We start from the raw sequence: 21,253 nt of genomic DNA, 5'->3' as shown, positions 1-21,253 counted from the left end.
GACGCTATATTCTAACCTCATCCCAAGAGTCAGAGTTTAAGGGAAGGCGATTCCAGGAGTAAGAGGGCTGCAAATGCTCACTCTATTATCGAAACACACACTGCTTTCAGGGAAAAAGGTTATTCCCTTAACCCTTTAAGGCCCGAAGGATGTTTAAGTCCATTTGGTAAAACATTCTCCTGACCCAGGAAGCTGAGCTTCTGCTCTTTGGGGTGTCTTCTATTCATACATGAGCAGGTACTACAAAAGCTTTGCAATCAGGCAGGGCTTCTTGCTGACCATCTCCACATGGAATACGACACGGGCTTCATGCCAGGATCATGCGACCCAACAGCGCTGAAAACAGATCTGGACTAGCGCAGCATCAAGACCGCCACTGAGAACTAGAGAGGCTTGAATTCAGCCCACGCAGTGGCAAGGCCATTTAAGTATATCTCTTTGCTGGGCATGTTTACTGATTTAAACACAAGGTCAAGCTGAAGCAGGGGGATGCCCCAGTGAAGTTTTAAACTCAACCAGGCTCTCAAGGCTTTTCAGACCCATACAGTGTAACCCTAAGTACTCAAGGGTCAGAGCTAACCCAAAGGCAAGAGCTCTGCTGTCAAGGATGAGCACAGGTCTCTAAAGGATAAGATGCCAATGGGGAAGTCAAGTAAGGGGGAAATGGAGGAAGAAACATTCACAGACTTTCAAATAAAAGAGACCTTATGAGTTCAGCCTCCCCATTTTACAGTTGAAGAGACTGAGGCCCAGAGAAGTGATGTGATTAGCCCAAGATCACACAGCCAGTCCCTGGCAAAGCCAGAGGAGAATTCAAATCTTTCATCCCAAGCATGGTGCTCTATCCATTAGATCAGTGTTTTTCTTTTCTTTTTGAATTTTATTTATTTTTTTACACAGCAGGTTCTTATTAGTTATCTATTTGATACATACTAGTGTATATATGTCAATCCCAGTCAGATCAGTGTTTTTCTGATTTGATTTTTTTCCACTTAGCAGCAGAACCCTTTCCCACCCCCCAATAAAATCGCTCATGGAACCTCAACATATAAAATGGAAGTAATTTGTTATTACTATACTCTTCCTTTATGAGTTAAAATGTATATCCTTGACCCCAAAAGTCAACAATGAGGCTCGGTGATCCAAAGACAGGGTTATGAAGGCCAGTTACAGCCTCGGCCACCAGCTCATTTCTGCATTTTGCCTTGGCAGCACAGGGTGGAGAATCGTGTTCCCTGCATAAAGCAAAAGGGAAGAGTGTTCTCACGGTTCCGTGACCACAGGAGGCAGGGCAGACGCTCCACCAGCCTGAGGCCTGCACAGAGCCATCCACCGGCCCAGGGTAAGGTACGGGTGGCCCCCAGTGGGTTACCACTTTGGCCTAGAATACGTTCAAGAGCCCATGCTGCTTTTCCTAACAGTTTTTATATGAATAATTACATTATGTTTAAAAAGGGAAACTTGAGTCGAACAGACGCAGAACTTCCAGAGCACCTCGCTGGGTCGGGGGTATGAAACCACCGTGCCAGAAAAGAACGAACCTGTGCCAGGTTCTGGAAGAGCCTTCTCCGTGCACCCCTCCTGCTCCCTGCACGGAGCCGAGCCTGAGCTTTCTCTTTGCAGAACAGGGCACTAGGACAACCACAGGCCACCTAAATCGCTCCCCAATCACCCCGGGGGTGGGAGGGAGAAGGCACCCGCTCCTGAGCTGTCGCAAACCTGAAACCTATGGACAGATGTGATAAACAGTGGGAAGACAACCCCACCACACTCTCATTCTCCCTCAGCCCCCTCAAAAGGCTATGCTATAAAAACACAGCCCAACATCCTGACCCTCAGCCTCCTTCTTGGAGATGACATCATGCATGTAGCAAGGGATCCTGTAAATGCAGCCGTGGAGCTGGCACGGTGGTCATCAGGGATGAAATTCCAGTTAGGAAGCCCGAGGAAGACCAGCACCAGAAAGCAAAGGGATGAAAGCAAACAAATGCAACCGTTGCAAAAGCTTTGGAGTTCTTAGTCAACCCAGGGCTTGGTCCTGGAGTCTCAGTCTGTGCCAGGTCACACAATTACCTTTTACATGCCGGGAGAAACCCCTGAGGCTTGGCTACACAGACCTCTGACAGATGTGGCTGCATGACCCTATATGGACGCATGCAGGAGAGATACGGTATTGTGAAGGACTAGTTTTGAAATAGGCTTCACTCGCTTATTTTCACAGGCTCAGAGGGCTGAATGTAACAGGAAGGGATCGCAGGATGCCAGCCCCACCGCTGCTCTCAACCCATCACCCACCTGGGCAGCAGAAAGGACCACAGGCCTTGCTTCTAGCTCTGCCCTCTCCTGGCCACCAGACTCTGGGTGAGCACACTAGCCTCATGGGGACTTGGTTTCCTCACCTGCGACACAGAACCTGCCCTGCCCACTTCCCAGGGCTGCGGATGACCAAATGGAAGGTACACGTGCAGAGTCTCAGCAAGTAGAAAGTGACACATGAATGCTCACTATTGTGAAAAGCAGCAGCTTGGTGCAGGGCAAACAGCAAGCATTGTGATGCCCGACAAACCTGGGTTCGAATCCTGACTTTTCTACATATCGACCTGTTACCTTTTTATTTACTTGAAACGTTCACTTATTCCAAAAAGTTATTTAAAAGGGGGCTTCAACACTAACTGTTGCAGCTGTGTGGTCCTGGGCAATTTCACAGAGCTCCCTGAGTCTCCTTGGTTTGCTTATCTGTGAAATGGGGAAGGATGGATGATTCTCGCCTCACACACTTGCAGTTGTGGGGCATATGGGCCAGCGCCCAGCGTAGTATCTGCGCCGTATCGACTGGATGAACGGCTCGTGTATTCCTACCATTCTCCACGGGCACACGGGTTAGCTAGGGCACTTAAGTGAAGGACCCCAGAATCAACATACTCTACGTTACTGCAATTTCATAGAACATCTTGTACTGCTGGAGGAACATCCTAGAAGGGAATGTATTTTTAAGGCTGTTTCAGATAAGGGCTTTAAAAATGCTAAGCTTCTCAAAGCAACACTAAACTTCTCAGCAAACATGACCAGCCCCCAACCCCCCACCCCCTGAATGATCCAACTTCCCACCAGTATTTATTATAAAGGAATGTTGCTCCAAGACATAAAACTTGGGAGTTTGAAATTGGCAACTTGAGTAAAGCAATACTTGAACCTCAAGAAAAACCCTCAATTCCCCCTTCCTGCCCAAATAAAAGTAAAATGGAGAAGATTGTCTCCTGGTTTTGTGCCTTGAGGGAAATTAGAAGCCTGGCCTTCATGAAGTTCTGGCTCTCATTTCAATTGGAGGGGGTCTAAGAAAAACTGATCCATCATCTGTACTGCCTAAAACTAAACAAAACGTACAGATTATTCTCAGGCTTTAAGATCAATTACATCTGAAACCAGGTCAAGTATAATTTGCCTGGGAGAGCTTGTGGAAGTTGGAAAGGCAAGAATGGATGTTATCTGACAAACCACAGTTTCTCCTTAGAAAATATGGCAGGAAAAACCAGTGTGTAGAGCAGAAGCAGGGCATCACTCTTCCACCTACAGAAAGTGTGCCTTGGAGTGGAAAGTTTTAGATAAGTCTAGAGCAGACAGCCATCTCATCTGGGGGGAGAGGCCTGTGCTTCTCACCACAGGCTCCTGACAAATGTTCCTGCCAGCTTTTAAGACGCAGTATTATAAGTGGTTATGGCAACGTGCCCTCAGAGACGGCACCGTCGTCACTAAACCTTTTCCCCGGCATTTACATTTAGAAGCCTGTGGCTCACGGTATCTACATTTTTTCCCTTCTTCTTCTTTTTAAGAGGAAACTCGTCATAAATTGCAAAGCCATTGGAGGGTTTTAACTTTTCTGGGGAAAGAAGTTATCACAGGGACATTAGCAAAAGTTTGAATTTTCCATGGAAAAACGAGCAGATAAAGCTCCAGCTCAATGTGCAGAGGGCAGAGCTAGGACTTTTCCTGTCATTGTCACATTCTGGAAAAGACCAAAATGCTGACTTGGCACAGCGGACTGCAGGACCGCAGTGAAGGGGGCGGCTTTTTACTTGCCCTGGATATAAATATTTTCACATGCTGTGATGTAGGGCCCTCTTGGGTATACAAATAATTCCACAGGCTTGGAATAAAAAAACTACATTGCTTCAGGGATCTCCTAACCTTCTCAGTTTTCCCCCAAATATCTGTCTGGCAAATGCACACAAAGAATTTTCCTTTGCAAGCCACTGGTAATTTTATATTCTTTCTGCTCCTTTTCACTCCAGGTCACACTGCTTGTGTGTCTGGAATGTAAAACACATCTCAAGATGTAACCGTGAAAAGGGGAAACCTTAATGGACACACAGCTGCTACAAGGGCAGGGCCAGTACCTAAAGTAACTTGCTATTGTGCTTTTAGCAATGCATTTTCTTTCCTGGCTGCTTTGGCTTTCTTTTGTATTTTGCTTCAGTGGTCTGGGTTGCAATTAGAAAATTGCTTGTTTCACCCAGGGGGTGGGGTAGCTCATAAGGACTCAGATGTGGAAATGGCTCCACAAATCACTAGGTCTTCACTCAGTAAGGCAGGCAGGCAGGCCAGCGGTGAAACTAACCAAGGAAGACACATGTAAATTCCATCTTTAAAGATTTCTGGAGACAGAGATCCAAACCTCCCCCACAATCACAGTCTCTTTTAGTTTTCAATCCTCTCGAAAAGCCAAACACTTCTTCCTTTTGTCCAACCAAACTTTCCCTTACTGTAACAGAAGTTCCCTTATGCTTGTTTCTGAAATTCAAAATTACATGTTAACCAAACGAATTATGAGTCCAGATGATCTTACTAAAAGAGGGAGTCTTTAAAAAAAAAAAAAAAATGATGGGCCTGTGTAAAGAAATCCACAGAATCTTATGCGGGTCTCTGATAATTTTTCTTTCCTGGTAATGACTTGACAGACTCATGGCAAATAGAATTATTCATGCTGCAGTCTAAATACCCAATCATCCTAAAATCTCAAAATGCAGGCACTGTTAGAAACTGAAGTCATCCCATGCTGGATATATATGTATGCCAGTACATACATATGGTACTCCCATTTACATGCATTGTTATGACATACGTTAGAAGGTGATTTTGGTCTGGGTCTTCATTTCTGTAGTGCTGCTGGGAGTCTTGGTGAAGACATGCTTAGACCTGACCCCCAGGAGAAACAGCACTGAGTAACTTGGGGACACCGTCTATCACCGCAAGGAGAAGGGAAGACCAGCTCCAACCTTCTGCCTTGACAGCCTGGTTCGTTTCGACATGTCATGAACAGGGTTCGCCCTCCATAAACACCTTGCCGAACTTCACGGATGTAGTTACCTTGTTTTCCCAGGGTCCCTGCAATTCACTCCATTATTCTTTACTGCAGGCTGGGCTTTCTTTCTCTAGGGAGCCATGCAGTAGCTCGGGCCCGGGCCCCTTCCATGTGTTAACACTGATACAGGTGTAGTCAGGCACCCCAGAGCTCTACCCACCCTGCATGCTTGCCAATGGACCACTCGATTTCTCAGAGGTATTAGATATGGGACCTCTTAGTAAGTGGCCTCTGGAGTCAAACTTTTGCCGTTTTAAGACTCCTACGGGGGCAGGCATTCTGAGGTGAGTCTGTGTTGGCCATTAAGGAAAGTGAGTTTAGGGAAGGCAGGTAGGTAAGGACAAGGAGTCCACAGGGGGTATGGGTATGGGGCTATGGGGACAGGGATCTGGGCCCGTTCTTAAGGGGCTGCCAACAATATTTGGGCAAGACTTTGTTTCATGAAAGCAGGCTGGCTACACAGCCCTTTCTCAAGGGAGGGGCAGCTGAATCCCATACTTGGCTCTTCTAATACTTCTGTCAGCCTTTGGAAAACATACAAATAATCGAGGGGGATTGAGAAGCAGGAGTAGGAAGTAAGAGGAGGATGGCAGTGTATGTTCCACCCTTGGCATCAGGCGATGGGGCCGGGGGACGGGAGACCCGGCAGAACACTGTCAACAGAGTCCTGAAAGCCCACCTCCCCAGATGGCCCCAGATCTGTGCCAGGCGGCCTCAGGAAGGACAGAGAGCCTGGAGCACGGGATGGGGCTGCTGGGTGTGAACCTGGGGGGTTGGCAGCAAGAGGAGAGGGAACTACGCCTGCCTCTGGCTATTGGGCTGGGGTCTTCAGGAGTGGAGCTAAGCTACAGAGAAGAGTCCCCCCGGGAGCAGGCACCAGTGTGGGTTTGCTTCTTAAAACAGGGACTTAAGGTGGCAGACCTCCTCTGGTTCCGCCGTGGCTGCTGCCATCTGGCCCTGGAGAGCCAGGTGCCCATAGTCACTGGTCATTTGTGAAGCCAGTCCTCCCAACTCCTCCGGGTTAGTAACCGACTTAGTCATCTGGAAAAAGAAAACAAGCAAGACACAGACACACAGGGACACACAGAGAAAAGCATGAGAACCATGTGTTAATACCACTGGGAGCCAAAGGGTCTCATTCACTTTTAAGCTTGTGGCTTGCGTGTGGGGCTGGACGTTGGAGAGGGCAGTTCAAGCGAAGCCCATGCTGCAGCCCGCATGACAGGCCAGCGGCTCCCGGCCAGGTCAAGGCAACATGCTCAGGTTCAGGCGGTGCAGCGTGGAGGCCGGGCCTCGGGGTCCACTCTCTGGGAGGTGAGAGCAGCAGCCTTCACCAGCCCTGCCCTGTGGTGTTACCAGGGGAGCTCCCCAGAGAAACCACAAGGGGCCCCAGACCCGGTCACACGTTGCTCCCGGGCTGATCGGGTCTCTGGGGACTCAGGAGCAGGTCCCACACCGCCGAGAGAGGGCACAAGGACAGGATCATGAGGAAATCGTGACTGAAGTGATGGGTAAGCCTAACGTTTTGGTGGAAGAAACTCACAGAATTCAGCTGTGTAAAAACATTGTGCCAAAGAATGACAATGTTTCAGCCACAGATTCAGTGAATACTGTAGCCTAAATGGTCAAGTTCTGCCTTTTTACTCTCAAGATATTCTGTATTTTCCTCCTGTGTGATAGAAAACCTTACCTCCACTTACCCTACCTAGCTAATATCCTCATGTCTAGTTTTTCCTCCTCTGACAAAAATGCCTCTTAGAACTCACAAGGGCAGTTGTAACCCACCACCCAGAAATGTATCCATGTCCCTCTTGGGTCCAAGGCTTCCCTCTGCCCTGCCTGTTCTCTCGCTCTGGATGACGATACTTCCCTCTCTCTTTGTGGCATCTGAAGTCCTTGATTTCAAAGGACTTAAAAAAAAAAAAAAAAAAACCTGTTAAATGACTCCACATCCATTGAGGGCGGGAATGTGGGCCCGTTCAAGGCATGTTTACCAGGAAATGTCACAGGCTTTCGGGCCGAGGTGTGGGTTCCCAAGGAATGCATGCCGCACCACGAGAGCGCGAGGCTATGCTAACAGCTGCTCCACGCGGCCGTGCCACGAGGAGCACAACAACCCTGGGGGCCGCCCACTGTGGTGGGGGGAACACTCACCCCCTCAGGGCCCTTGCCAGCCAGCCCAGGGGCGGCAACACAGCCCCAGGCTGGGCTCCTCAAGTGCATGGACACCTAGGGTCAAGACAGGCCGGCTGAGAACCTGGCCCAGGAGATATTCCAGAACCCCCTGAGGCCACTGGAGACATTTTCAACCCTGCTGCACTGTGCTCCCTGCTTGGAGAAATCAGTACCGTCGGGCTGCCGGGCTAGCTGGGACGCCCCTGAGCTCTCCTGAGCAGGGCCAGCCCGAGGCCGGCTCCAGCCTTCTCCCAGTCGCTGAGATGGGCACTGTTCCTTCCTCCCTCCCCAGCCCAAGTCCTTCTCAACAACAGTGAGTCTGGCACAACCGCAGAGTTTCTAAGAATGAGCAGCCGCAGCCGCCAGGGAAGCCTTTGTGGTCCAAGCTCAGCCTCTAGTGGACACATGACTACATGACAAAACCATCCAGAGAGGTGCCTGGCCTGATGGGGCAGGAACCACATAGTGGCACAGTCTGGTCCCTCCAACTCAGGCTTAGGTGGTAGCATCAAAGAGGCATCTTTCAGTTTTATCCTGTGACATATGAGCTTTCAGAAGTTAAGAACTTTCTTACTAGGTACTTATATTAATTCTTTGAGGACAACATTTTTCTTTTTTTGTACAACTTTTTAACCTATCAAGATAGCACTCACTGTCTCTCAATGCCATTTATATCTAAACATCCATATAATACAATTCTGATTGCATTACATTTTAGCAAAAAAAAAAAAAAGTCACCTCCAAAAGTTACATGCCTTCTGTTGTCAGGAGAAACATTTTTTTATATAACCACTGTTTCATTTTGCCTGAAAGACTGGCAATATCGTACTGTTCAGCACTGTCCAAGTATTATAACTTGATTCCATTAGACAGTCTTGGTTCTGTCCCCAAATGTCTTCTCTTGTACTGTAACTTTAATCCATAAAAACATTTCAAGTCCTCTGTGAGATAAAGAGGATTTTTTTCCTTTCTCTATAACTCGCAATTTCCTTCTCATTTCCTCCTTGATTCTAATTTTCTCTCTTTCCTTTGCTCCCCCGTCCTCATGCCCAACTCTCAGTCATTTTTAATTCCCTTTTGGAGCTTTTTCGTGAGATGAGAAGTCCAGCGGCCTGGGGCTTCTAGACCACAGGCAGCCAGAAAGACCACAGATCAGGACAAAGCTGAGGCCCAGGAGGAACTAGAAACACAGAGGACTAATCTCTCTCCAGCACAGACCCCAGATTTGAAGACTCAGTAGTGTGGTGGGTAAAAGGGCAACCAACAGTGGGGTGCAGGGTAAGCCCATTTTCTTCTTACCATTTCCTGAGCTGTTACCGCAATGGCTTTGGAGTATTTAACCACTGTCGTCTGATAGTCGACAAACGTCCCCTTTGGTTCGGGAGGAGTGCCTTCATCCAGCTACAGGGGAGAGGAAAAGAACCCAAAGGTCATCAGAGGCCTGTTCAAGTGTGGGCTTTACGTTTTAGAATCAGGAACTTGGGAAAATGGAGAGGCCTTCAGAGTTTCTTGGGTCCAGAGTCAACAGAACCCCCCAACTTCTGTGATAAGGACCTCATCAGAGGCGCACATAAGGTACTGGGGGCACACAGGCAAGGAGAGGACCCCCAGTGTGTCTGAGGGGAGTGGCAGGGCTCTCCAGAGGAATGATGTTTCAGCCAAGTCTTACCACGTAAGGAGTGTGCCACACACAAAAGGTGGGGAAGGGGTCCCAAGGAGAGGGAATAGCGCTCAAGCACATGGAGATGGGTGTGAGCCAGAACGTGCAGGGAAGTCAGAATGGCAGACAAAGAGCTGGGGGAGGACGCAGAACCTCCATCATGAAGGGCTTCCCTAAGAATGGTATAGCCCATGGATGATGTCTCTACCCTGGAACACTCACTTCTGACCTAAGCTGGGGAAGAGATGGAATTGGAAACATCAGGAATGACTTGTTCATCTGACTCTAGTACCACAGGAATTGAGAGAAGGGTGAGATCAGTGTGGAGCGGAATAGGTGGAGAAGTGGGACAGTCCCTTGAAGGGCTGGGGATTTATTGGCTCAGAAGACTTGAACTTGAGACCTGGTTCCAGGACTTGTGAGTAAATACCCAGCTTGAGGCTCAAACTGGTTCTCAGGACCTTCACTGGAAACGTCCAAGCATCAGAAGGTTGTAGTAAAGATCAACTGAGACGATACCTCATCTACATGAAGGGAGAGGAGAGGATGACCATGATAATGAAGATCATGATGGTGATAAAGATGATAATGTCAATGACGATTATGATGAAGAAAAAGGCCACCCATCCTCACCACCACCATCGCTGTGACTGTCACCACTGGTTGCTGAACGATATTCCAGGTGAGGAGACAAGGTGAACAGAAATGACTACAGGAAGAGTGAGTGCAGTGAACACGAGGGGGCTGTTGAAGGGGTGGGAATCAGGCTGGATCTGTCTGATGAGGAACCTTGCAATCATGAAGAAAATGGTGGGATCTGCAGTAGGCAATGCTCTATCTGAGAAGATCTCCCTGGCAGCTCTCTGCCAGATAGTCTGTAGTCTGGGAAGACATTAGGGACCAGAGGGCAATTAGGAAAAGATTCGGTGGAGTGGTCAATGAGAGCTACCTGTCGTGAGTAGATCCAAGCTACGATGCGAGTTGAATGAATGTATCACTGTAGCCTAGTATGTAACGTGGTTGTACAGGCCAGGATGTAATCTCTACCAAACCAACAATACGGCCTCCAGGGTAGATTTTTTTATGTTTCTTTGTCAGGGAGTTAGACACTGCCAAGTATCTCCATCACACTTTGGGGGCCCGCTGGTCAAATGAAGACTGAGCTGTGGACTCATACACTCAGTACAAATTAACTGGACATCTTGTAAGGGTCGGGCCATGTGCTGGGAGCCTTCATATGAGATGTGGTGTAACTGCAAACATGCCAGGATGTTGGACTAGAGGGCAGCTTAGAACACAGTGGCCACTGGTCACCATGATGAACCTTCCAGTGTGAAGACAATGAGAGAAGTAAGAACAAAGTAGTGACTTTTTTTTTTAGGATTTCAAATTTACTTAGTTGAAAGAACTTTCCTTTATTCTGAGATTATAGCCTTCCTACTTTTTTTTTTGGTGTTAACATGTCCTTTATTTTATGAAATACTACCGATGTAGATATCAGGGTTTTTGCTTTCTTTCTTTAATTACCTTCCTTGGCCAAAAAGAAAACACCCCCACCCCCCCCCCCCCCAACACACACACACGCAAAAGCAAACAAAGAAAAGGGACTTAGTCATAAAATCCCGAAGATTGAGACTAACCTCAATGAATGGGGAAAACAAGATTTAGAAAACTTGAGTGATTTGCCCAAGGTTATCCAGAAAGCTGATTAGTTCATGGTAACCTACGAATTCCCAAACCTTCTGGTGCTTAGATACAGAGAGAGAATTTCAAGGAGACACTCCAGAGCAGAAGCTCCAAAAGTGGCAAGAACTGCACCGAACTTAGAATCAGCTTTGGGTACGCTTGAAGTTTTTCTGCCAGTCACTGCCTTTTGGAACTTTAGACAATGATTCTAAGAGTATATCAGTATTTTAACCAAATACCCAAAACTCAGATAGAAAATGACATATTTACAATGCGTTGCTGCTTAAGGGCTCGAAGGACCTGAGGTATCACTTAATACAGTCTCCAGTGATGCGCAGGCCGGGGTGGGCTTAGCAAGGAGACAATGGGGAAGAGGCATTGTGCAGTACCCAGGGTGTCAGGTCAGGGTAGATAGGAGTTTAGGGGTATCAATGAAACCCCAATTATCTACTTTGCAGAATTGAGGGAAAAAACTCCTTTGCTCCCGGCCTCTGGGGCTCATGTTGTTAGCGGTTCCTAATTATTGCTATCAGGTAACACCAGACCTATTTCCCAGCCCCTCCAAAAGAATCAGGCATGTCTTGGGCTGAGAGAGCAGATGTTCACCCCTGAAATCAGACAGTACCAGAGCCACTTTCCTTATTAAAGGTTCATCGCAATATGCAAGGCTAAAAGGCTATCAAAAAAAGACTTCCATCTTCCAGGGATTTATGGAACTCTTCCCTATCATTAGAGTGATCGTGAAAAATACCTCCTAAGAAGAAAGAGATTATCATTTGAATTTCTCATTTGTACTGAAAAAGCTTGAGCTCCATTATTTAATATCCTTGATAGATACATGGCTTAATTTCAAACTCTGCTGTTCCGATGTCCTGAAAACCAAACAAACCCACTGAGACTTATCCAAGGGCCTTGAGGAAGAGGGCAATTTACTTGTGTTCTGCCAAACTGTCCAGATTTGAAGCATGAGAAGCCCACAGCAGAAATTACTGGAGTGCTTTGACAAGGCAAGCCTGGGGTCTCTAAGGGATCCCCGGCATCCCAGCCTAGCTTGGGACATTCATTATCAGTCTGATAATGTTTGCATAATGTTTAATGGGAATTATCCTAATTATAGCTTCCGGCTATCACCTCTTCGTGGAGCTACGAACCAACCAATCTTCTCTAAATTAGCAATTAAAGAGCACTTATTATCCTGAAAAACCACATTAGTGTATTCACAATCTGACAATGGACATTTCCAAACACAGACGAAGTCTACAGTTCTTAGCTATGCTATCAGAGGATGGCAATTAGACGTTGACGAGTAGTTGTTAATTCTAATGAGCATCAAACTGACATGATTAGTGAAGGATTCCTTGGGGATCCTTCAAAAGAGCAGGAGATACTGTCCAGTCATCCTTCCCTACTGACCCAACTCAATTGATGGGTCACTGGAGGAGAAATGATACCCCTGTCATCTATGGCTGTTGTCTACAACTGGTCTCTGAGGGCTTTTACACTTAACCATTTCAGTGGTCCCTGCATTGGGCTAGGTACCAGACCATGGGGAGATTTTTAAATTACTAGGCTTCACGCCATAGAGATTCCAAGTGATCAGGGCGGGGGTAGGGCCTAGGAATGTGCATTCTAAAATGCTCCCAAGGATTCCAAAGGAGCCATTCTGAAGACCAGCACTTGGGAATCTCTTCATTATTTCATTTTGGAGTTTGTTCCCCACGACAACCCTACGAGGTATACAGGGGAGGTAAATAATTACTTCCATTTTATAAGTGAGGGGACCCAGGATGCCTTCTCCATCTCTTTTTTCCCCCGTGTAAATGTGGAAGGAAGGGTGCGACCGGCTTACAAAAGTAATGAATGAATAATAAAGAATGAAGAATATGCTGGACATGTGATAAACATCTGTACATTAATCAGACACCTCAAGAAAAGAGGAGGCTTGCTGGTGTCAGCCTGGATTAGAGGGCTCCTCTGACAGCTCCTTAGAGGAAAGCCCCTGGGACCAAGTTAGAGGGGAACCTTGGAGGAAATGGGGCCAAGGAATGCAGGAGAGCATCTGGGGGCCCAGGCCCACCTTGCTCATGGCTTCTGCGATGGCATCGACCATGCCTCCCACCAACCCCACTTCACTGGCAGCTTCATTCAGCGTCACCATGATGTCGTCCACGGCCTCCTTCATGAGCTGGGCGGCCTCCGTGATGGCATCGTGGGTGTGCTGTGCCTGAGGTGGGGGACGTGGAGGAGAAGATAACTGTAAGATGTTCCATAAGCAGAAGACAATGGTGCTCAATCTCTTAACAATCACTTCACTTCTTTTACAGATAACCTTAAAAAGCAGAATATAAAAACTATATCCCCATTATGGAACACAACAAATGTATTCTCTATTTTTTCCTTTCCTTTATTATGTTTGTACATTTGTTTGCAAAATAAATAAAGATCAGAAAGACAAAAAGAAAAAGATCTCTTTTTGCAAACAAAAGGAAAAAAAAAAAAAACCCTGCAATTTCAACCAGCGTTTTATGACGTGACTAATTTTACGTTACTACGTTCAGGGTGGTAGAAAGAGAATGCCACAGATTCCCTAATATACAAGTTGATGGATTTAATAGAAAAAAAAAAACTATATAAAGAAAAACACGTGTTCACAACAAATGCGCTTCTCTTCAAAGTTGCCCAATATACTATAATTCCCTTTCTATAAATACAACTGGATTATGGAAATAGAGATATGTACGGGAGGCAGAAATCTGCAGAAGGCTACATGGGCTTTGGAACTATGTCACAAATTACATTTACATGAGGTTGGAGGGACGAATGATGAAAGTTCTCCAGGGACAGACACTCTGCAGGCAAAGCCTGAGTGCTCATGAGTTCCCCTAGACGGTCCTCGGAGATGCTTTAACAACATGTATGGAGCCCAGAGCAGGCCCTGGCAAGTGAGTGAATGAAAGGATGAAAGAATGGTGGTGCCAGGCTCCCTAAAAAACACCTTGAGTGGTAGAAAGATGAAGGAGGAAAGAGTGAAGGTCCTGGGGTCAGAAAAAGCTGGGGTCGAGTTCTGTCTCCACTGCTAAGTAGCTAAGTGGTCCTGGGCGTGGGTTCCTAAGCAAAATGGGAATAATTATAACAATGCTATGCAGTGGAATTCTGATGAGATGATATGGTTGTAGGCATCTTATCGTTTATAATAAGAGCAGTCTAGTAGGGGACCGTGTCCTTACCTGGGAAATCTGAAATAATGCGGGGTATTTCGTGTCAGAAGTGCATTGCATCCGGTACCGGATGCCCCCGTGCAGTGGCCATGGCTGCCCTGATGCTCCTCCGAGGAAGAGGACCCCTCTAAAAGGCCCAAGGAATTGCATCTTTACTTTGGTAGATGAGAAGGTAAGGAAGCCAGTGAGAGACGGTAAATGATAACTCTTTTGAATGATTAAAGAAAAGAGAAGAATTCCAAGAAGAGGCTACGTGAGCCATAGGAACTGGCTCAGCCTGCAGAATTAAAAAGCCATGGGAATCAAGAAGAGTCCTTCCAAACCAACAACTGACGAGATGTGAAATATAGTAATCACGGATGGTTATTCTCGAGGCAACTGTGCCAGGACGCGAATGTTAACTACTGACCATTGCTACTGAAGTTACTTTAGAAGGTAACAGTGACAGCCTTGAGGAACAAAGATTCCTTTCACTCTTCATCATCAGGCCGGTGTCCACCTTCTCTATTTCTTAGGCCCTCCAGGGGGTGGGGAGGCGCCTTCCTCTCTAGACAATCCCCCCCTCCCCGCCCCCCCCCGCCCCCCGCCCCGGTACAGAGTTCTGGCTGCCCCCTGGCTGGTCTCCTCATAGCTCTTCCCTCTCACACTCTGCCTGCAGAGACTGGTTCTGTTTGCCTCCTCCATCCTCCCCTCTTTTCAAGGGCCAGCCTCAATACCACCTCCTAGCAGAAGCCCTCCATGGATGACTGCATCCTCATCAATTTTCCTCTGGACTCTTACAGCCCTGAGAAGCAACTCTGGAATCAGAGAGTCATCAGAAGGCAATGGCCTCAAAGAAAAGAATGGGGGGCAAGGGATGCTGCCTGATTTCTGAGGCTAGGTAATGCAAAATGATACAGCTTCTGCCTGGCTCTCTCTTAGGACATGCGCCGCTGAAGTCCTAAGCCTCTGTGCGAGAAGGCTGGTTATCTTGATGCTGTGTGCCAGGCAGCCTGCATGGAGAGACAACACAGAAGTAGAAAGGGGTGTTCTGGACCCCAAAAGTCTGGGTGATTTCCACTCAGGCACCAGACCTGGGAGTGCCTGAGCCTCAGGTTGTTCAACCCCCAGCTGCCATCTGGCTACAATGGCAGGAGGGACCCTGAGTGAGGACTGCCTCACTGGGTTCAGTGGATCCGCACATCTGCCAAGAGAATACAAAAATGGTGGTGTTTGAAGTCACTAAGTTTTAGGAGGGCTTGTTTGTACCAACAGCTAAGCGGGACAGCACCTAAAAAGGGCTCCTAACCCAGCCTTGGCATCAGAGAAGACTTCTCAGAGGTTTCTAGGCCCTGGAGGAAGAAGTCAGACTCTAGCAGGGTGAGGTGGGGGGAAAAGGAAGAGATTTCCAGGCAGAGGGCACAGCCCGTACCAAGGTCCAGAGGCGAGAAGGAATGTGCATTGCAAAGATGAGTGAAACGCCGTATGTCAAGGGGACTGGTACAGTGCCTGGCCCACAGCTCCTGCCCCCTTCCGTTCTCTCTCAGCCAACACCAGCCCCGTCTCTCCAATCAGGCTGCGTGCTCCCTGCAAGCAATTTAACTCTGCTTCCCTCGGGAAGGTGGGTTTAAGGTACCGAGCGAGACTCATTTTTCATTTTCGGAGATATTTTTACAAGGATAACCTTCACGGGCCATTGGTGCAAACCTCTCCCCTGGAGAGACTTACTTAGAAATAAACGGAGCCATCTGTTTTTAGGCTTCAAGAGAGCATGGGTGGCAGAGCTGAGGGCAGAGAAGTGGCGTGGGGGAGTCAGATGGCCCTCCCCCTGCCCCTGAGCCATGGGCTGGGCTCACTGGGGCTGGGATGACATGCTCTAGCTCCTCTGACTGGACCAGGAAAACCGGACAGCATGCCTGTGAGTGCTGGCAAGATGCCAAGGGCTAGCATGAAAACCAACCTGAGGGCCCAGTGGGACTTTCATACCAGTGTCAACGTCTAGGTTCTTATATCTTGGGCTGGGCATTTGAGCACTTTACAGACAATGCTTCATCCTAGGTGACAGATAGGGAACCAGGAATAACAATAAACATCAAACCACAGAACAGCTGCCATACAAGGACAGCTGCTAACATTTCTGAGGGACCCTTCTGTGCCAGGCACTGTGCTGACTGCTCTTGTGTACATCTCTTAAAATCCTCACAGCCCCCTGGAAGGTGGGAATTGGGTGATATCCCCTGCAGGGACCCCTCTGACAGCTGCAATTTGAAAATGGGAACTTAAGCACTTAGAGCTAATAGGCCTGGTGGAGGACAATTGCTGTTGAGCAGCTGGCCGTCTGCTGAGCCTACGCCACTGGTCAAAAGGAAAATGAGGCTATAGCCAGATCAGGTCAGATTTACCAGGACTACTGAACAAATAAAGCGTAATGTAGGGAATGTGCCATCTACAAGGGGGAGGTTTCAGCCTGTCCGCCCCGAACAGGGTACTTTTAAATGAGGTAAAGCAACCAGGTACCATGTGGCAAAAGCAAGGGGCCTCAGGACCAGCTACTACTCCTAATGTTGGCTGGGCGCCCCCTCACTTGCATCTCAGCATCAGCCTGGCCCCAGCTCTCTCAGAGGCTCAGGCATCCTGACACCTCCAATGTCAGCCATTGGAGGCTCCACACTTGCCCATGAACTTGTCCCCAGTTCACAGTTCCCAAGTTTGCTCCTTGGAGCCCCTCCAGGGCCTAGCTTGTACGTGTCTTCCAACTCCTGGTAGCTTGCTACCAGATAAGCCCGGGCCCTGGAACCTCAGCCATTGTTGAAAAGTAAGGCATTTGGTCGATCTTTGTCCCAGGTTCCTGGGAGCCTTTAACCCCTCGGCATTTCCCAAGTGATCACACGAGTGTCTGTTACTCGTGGTGGGCCCCTCGGACCACACAGTAGTTTATGCTAACAAGGTCTCATGGGGACCGGTAGGTAGATTCAGGTTGGGGGCTGGCCGTGCTGGAAAGACCAACCGTGTGGTTAGAGGGTTGGGGCTTTGAGCAACGTAACATCATCCTGACCACCGACCTCTGGGGAGATGAGGGGGCTGGAGATGGAATCGTTGGTCACATGACTGAACTCAGTCAATCAAGCCTACAAAATGAAACCCCAATAAAAGCTCTGGACAGGAAGCTGGAGTGAGCACCCCTGGTGGGTGATCCACAGCAGTGAGCTGGGAGGGTGACACATCCTGAGGACACGGAAATTGCAAGTTTGGAACCCTCCCAGGCCTTACCCTCTGGGTCTCTTCTTTTGGCTGGTTGTACCTTTTATAGTAAAAGTGTAATCGTAAGTAGAGCAATTTCCTGAGCTGAGTTGTTCTAGCAAATTACAGAACCTAAGGGGCAGTGAGAACCCCTGAATGTAATGTAGCCAGGTGGTCAGACTGAGCGTGGCCTACGAAGCCTGGAGTTTATGGCTGGTGTCTGAATCGAGGGCAGTCTAGCAGGGGCCTGTGGTCTTACCTGGGGAATCTGACCTAATGCCAGGTAGTGTCAGAACCCCATTGCCCAGGTGCCGGGTCCACCCATGCAATGGCTGCGGCTGCCCTGACCCACCTCAGGGGGGAGAGGACCCTTCCAAAAGGCCCAAGAAATTCATCTTTACTTTGGTAGATGAGAAGGTAAGGAAGCCAGTGAGAGATGGTAAATGATAACTCTTTTGAGTGATTAAATAAAAGAGAAGAATTCCAAGAAGAGGCTACGTGAGCCACGGGAACTGGCTCAGCCTGCAGAATTAAAAAGCCACAGGAATCAAGGAGAGTCCTCCAAATACAACATCTGATGAGATGTGAAATATGTGATCACGGATGGCTATCCTGAGGCAACCGTGTCAGGATGCAAAGCTCTTTCTCTGAGGGATGTGATGGAGTGAACTGGTAACTTAGGTTAATGGCTGATTTCATGGCACACAGAAGGTAAAACACTAAACGTGCAGATTGCTTTATTTTGATGGAAGCCTGAAAAGTGACATCTCCTGTACATAACCCTCCAGAGAGAGCATCTCACACATATATGTTCTCATTTATAAAAAAGGTAAAATGTAAGGTGTGCATTTCTGTAAATCTCACTTAGAATGAGGTGACTATTGGTGGCACAAAAATGTTAGCAACTCTGTACATTCCTATTAAACAAAGTATACATTTGTGGGGAGAAGTGAGAGCGGCCTGCCAAGCATCTGCTCTCCCATGCAGCCTTAGGAAGGTATCAGAAGCCAGTTCTGGGGGTGGCAGAAGTAAATCACAAAACAGTTCTCTGAAACTCCTTGGAAAACGTAAAGGACGCTTTCTCCACACCAGAGCATCAAAACCTACAAAAACACATCCTGGCTCTTGGCTGTCCCAGAAGTTAATCACCTTCCCATCTGCTCGTGGTGAGGAATTCTTTAGAAGGCCTGCTCTCCTTCACTCCACATGTTTAAGTTTTTACAGATCCTTAAAGGGTCAGCTCAGAGGCTGTGAGGCCTCCTCCAATTACTCCAAGCCTTACCCAGAGCCGTGTCCTCTAACTCCAATGGCAAACCTCACCTGGATCACACCACTGAGGCCAAATCCCACACATGGGCTGCCTGAGCACACTAGTTTCAGACCCCAAAAGACACAGTAGGCTCTCAATTAAGGCAGCCTTAACCAACCAAGAGCAGTCTGGCAAGTGGAGTCAGCAGGCTCAACAATGAGGTCATTATTTTAGAATCTGGAGGGGATCCTTTTTACTGCTCCTCACAGAGCAGCAAAGGAGAGGAATCAGACTCTGTTCTTTTTTGGAAACGTGTCTGAAGTCTACTTCCAAGGGAGCCTTGTTTCTTTACTATAGTGCTTCAACTACAAAGCCCAGTAAAGCAGGCATAGACATCACAGGAATTTGGAAAATGGGAGAAGGCTACAGGGGGCAGATCTCAACTTCAGTAGAGGGGAAAAACCAGCTAATAATTAGAACTGCCCGACAATGGACAGGTGGCATATTTGCTGGAGTGTTACAGGCAGACGCTGGAGGGGCCCCTTCAAGGAGGATGGAGGAGGGAACTGAGTGGGGGAGGGGTGAGTGGGGGGAGGGGTGAGCGGGGCGGGGGAAGCTCTGGAGGTACAGAATGAGTGTAGAAGGGGGCTCAGTGGGATGAGGGTGAGGTCACAGAGCAAATGTCTTGTACTCATGTGATTCATTAACACCAGGCTCTGGGACTGTTACTTTCTAATTTTTTTTTTTTTTTGGAACACCCACTACGTCAGGCACATTATCTCATATAATCTCTACAACTACTCCGGAGGTATTCATTACCAACCTTGTTGTTTAGATGAGGAAACAAATGAAGTTATTTGCCAGCAAAAGGCAGAGCTGGGATTTGAAATCCAGATATGTTGGCCCCCAAAGCTTATCCTATTTCTCACCAAATAAAAGACACTGAAAACCATTTAACCACATTTAGACCACATGCAGACAAGGACTATGACATCTAACACATACGTATTATACATCACCTAACACGTAGCAAGTAACACCTAGTAAACATCTGCCCAAAGAACAGCACCCAAGGGGATTAAGTCTCTGCACTAGGCCTCTTAGAAAAGGGCCTTCAAGCCAACTTGTAGTGTCCCAGGCACCCTGTGACAAGCCTGTCAGTCTGCAGACAGCACAGGTACCTGCTGCCAGTGACAGGATCCAAGTAAACTCCTGCATTGCTGTCACTCATCACATGTCTTAGTTCATCACCTGGTGCTTCAGGTCTTTCACTGAGAACTACTCCACGCTGTTCTCCAGCCCGCACCTCCAAGCAAAGGATGTCATTCTAAAGCTTACAGTGCCGACTACAAATGCTCCCAGCCATGAGGTTCCTTGGCATACAACAGAGTTCCACGAGGAGCTCTGAACTTGCAGTCCAAGCAGATGTGCTAATCTCTTAAACATCCAGAAACCTACTAATTCGAGTTCTTCTGCTGAGAATGAAACCCCCTCAGGTTAGGCGTAGAGATGTGGCAGTAAACAGCCCTGGAGAAAAGATAACCTAGAACTGGGTCTGGAAGGCGAGTCCCAGCTGCTCCAGTTTAGGGAGGGAGCAAAAGGGGCGGGGGCCCGACTCTGGGGCACCCATCACTAACTTCTCACAGCCAAAGGGTGTTCTTGTTCTTGCTCTGCCCACCACTTCAGCAACCAGACTTAATTTTTTGCCAGAAAACTCAGAACAACTTGAGGGCCAAGGCTGGCTCTCAGAATTTTTAGCATCCCCAGAATTAATCTCTTACGAGTTGCCAGATACATGAATGAAAAACTGAACACAGAGAATGCAAGTCCAGGACATTATTTGCGCTGTTTCCAGAATGGCGTTTCTAGACTACGGATGGGCTGCGTCATTTTCCACTGCTCACTAGAAAGCCCCAGCTCCTTCGCGTGCAGGAGGAGGCCTGTCATGATACAGCCCAGTCTCCCCTCCCGCCCCATCGTCCCTACACTCGGCACGTTCCGTACACACCAGACTGAGTGCTATTTTCTAAAGAGATCACAATCCTTTTATAACCCTATCTGTGCTTTGCAGATGCTGTCCCTCTTCCCTGCCTCCTTCCGTGACCCCGCCCAGGCCTTGCTCCGGGCTGAGTTGGCCTGCGTTTCCACATGACCCCACGTGCACCTCGCCCGTGATCTCGAACAACTCGGCAGGGCAGCCTCAGCTTCTGCACACGTGCAGTGGGAACCTTCCCACGTCATAGAGTTTCTATGAAGATTACATAAGATGAGGGTATAAGATGTAATAAATGACACAGAGTCGGCACGCAATAGCTGTTAGCTCTGAAATCACTATTTTGCCATCTGACTCAATCTAGAGTCTTCTCTGCTATACCACGTGACTGATTTGAAGATCTTAGACATACAACAAAACACACTAAAAAAAAAAAAAAATATATATATATATATATATATATATATATATATATATATATATATAATGGATCCTTGTAGCTCGTAGGTCAGTATGCTACACAAATCTTTCCAGGAGTGCTCTCTCAAGTTAGTCTGCTTAGGTGAAGACCCATTAAGATCAGATGATCGTGTGGAGGCAGTTCCTAGAAGATACAAGCGGTGGGAGAAGCCTCCAGCCCCCTCTCCAGGTTCCAGAACCCTGAGGAAACTTTAAGGTGCATGCTGGTTTCACA

At 47.8% G+C, this 21,253-nt stretch overlaps 1 protein-coding gene across 3 annotated transcripts in view; it reads right to left on the bottom strand.

The window, feature by feature from the left end:
* Positions 1 to 21,253, bottom strand: part of TLN2 (talin 2) — a 456,139-nt gene that overhangs the window by 53,853 nt on the left and 381,033 nt on the right. For all 3 annotated transcript variants that reach the window (XM_068552880.1, XM_068552889.1, XM_068552896.1), the window contains 3 exons: positions 12,958 to 13,104; positions 8,834 to 8,935; positions 6,281 to 6,400 (listed from right to left, as the gene is read on the bottom strand). In XM_068552880.1, coding sequence (XP_068408981.1) covers positions 6,281 to 6,400; positions 8,834 to 8,935; positions 12,958 to 13,104 — 369 coding nt within the window. The remainder of the gene's footprint in view (positions 1 to 6,280; positions 6,401 to 8,833; positions 8,936 to 12,957; positions 13,105 to 21,253) is intronic.

Source organism: Eschrichtius robustus, chromosome 1 (assembly GCF_028021215.1).
Source record: "Eschrichtius robustus isolate mEscRob2 chromosome 1, mEscRob2.pri, whole genome shotgun sequence".
In the NCBI taxonomy this organism is placed as follows: domain Eukaryota; kingdom Metazoa; phylum Chordata; class Mammalia; order Artiodactyla; family Eschrichtiidae; genus Eschrichtius; species Eschrichtius robustus.
Note: the sequence above shows the minus strand (reverse complement) of the source record. Positions and strands in the feature narration are given on the sequence as shown.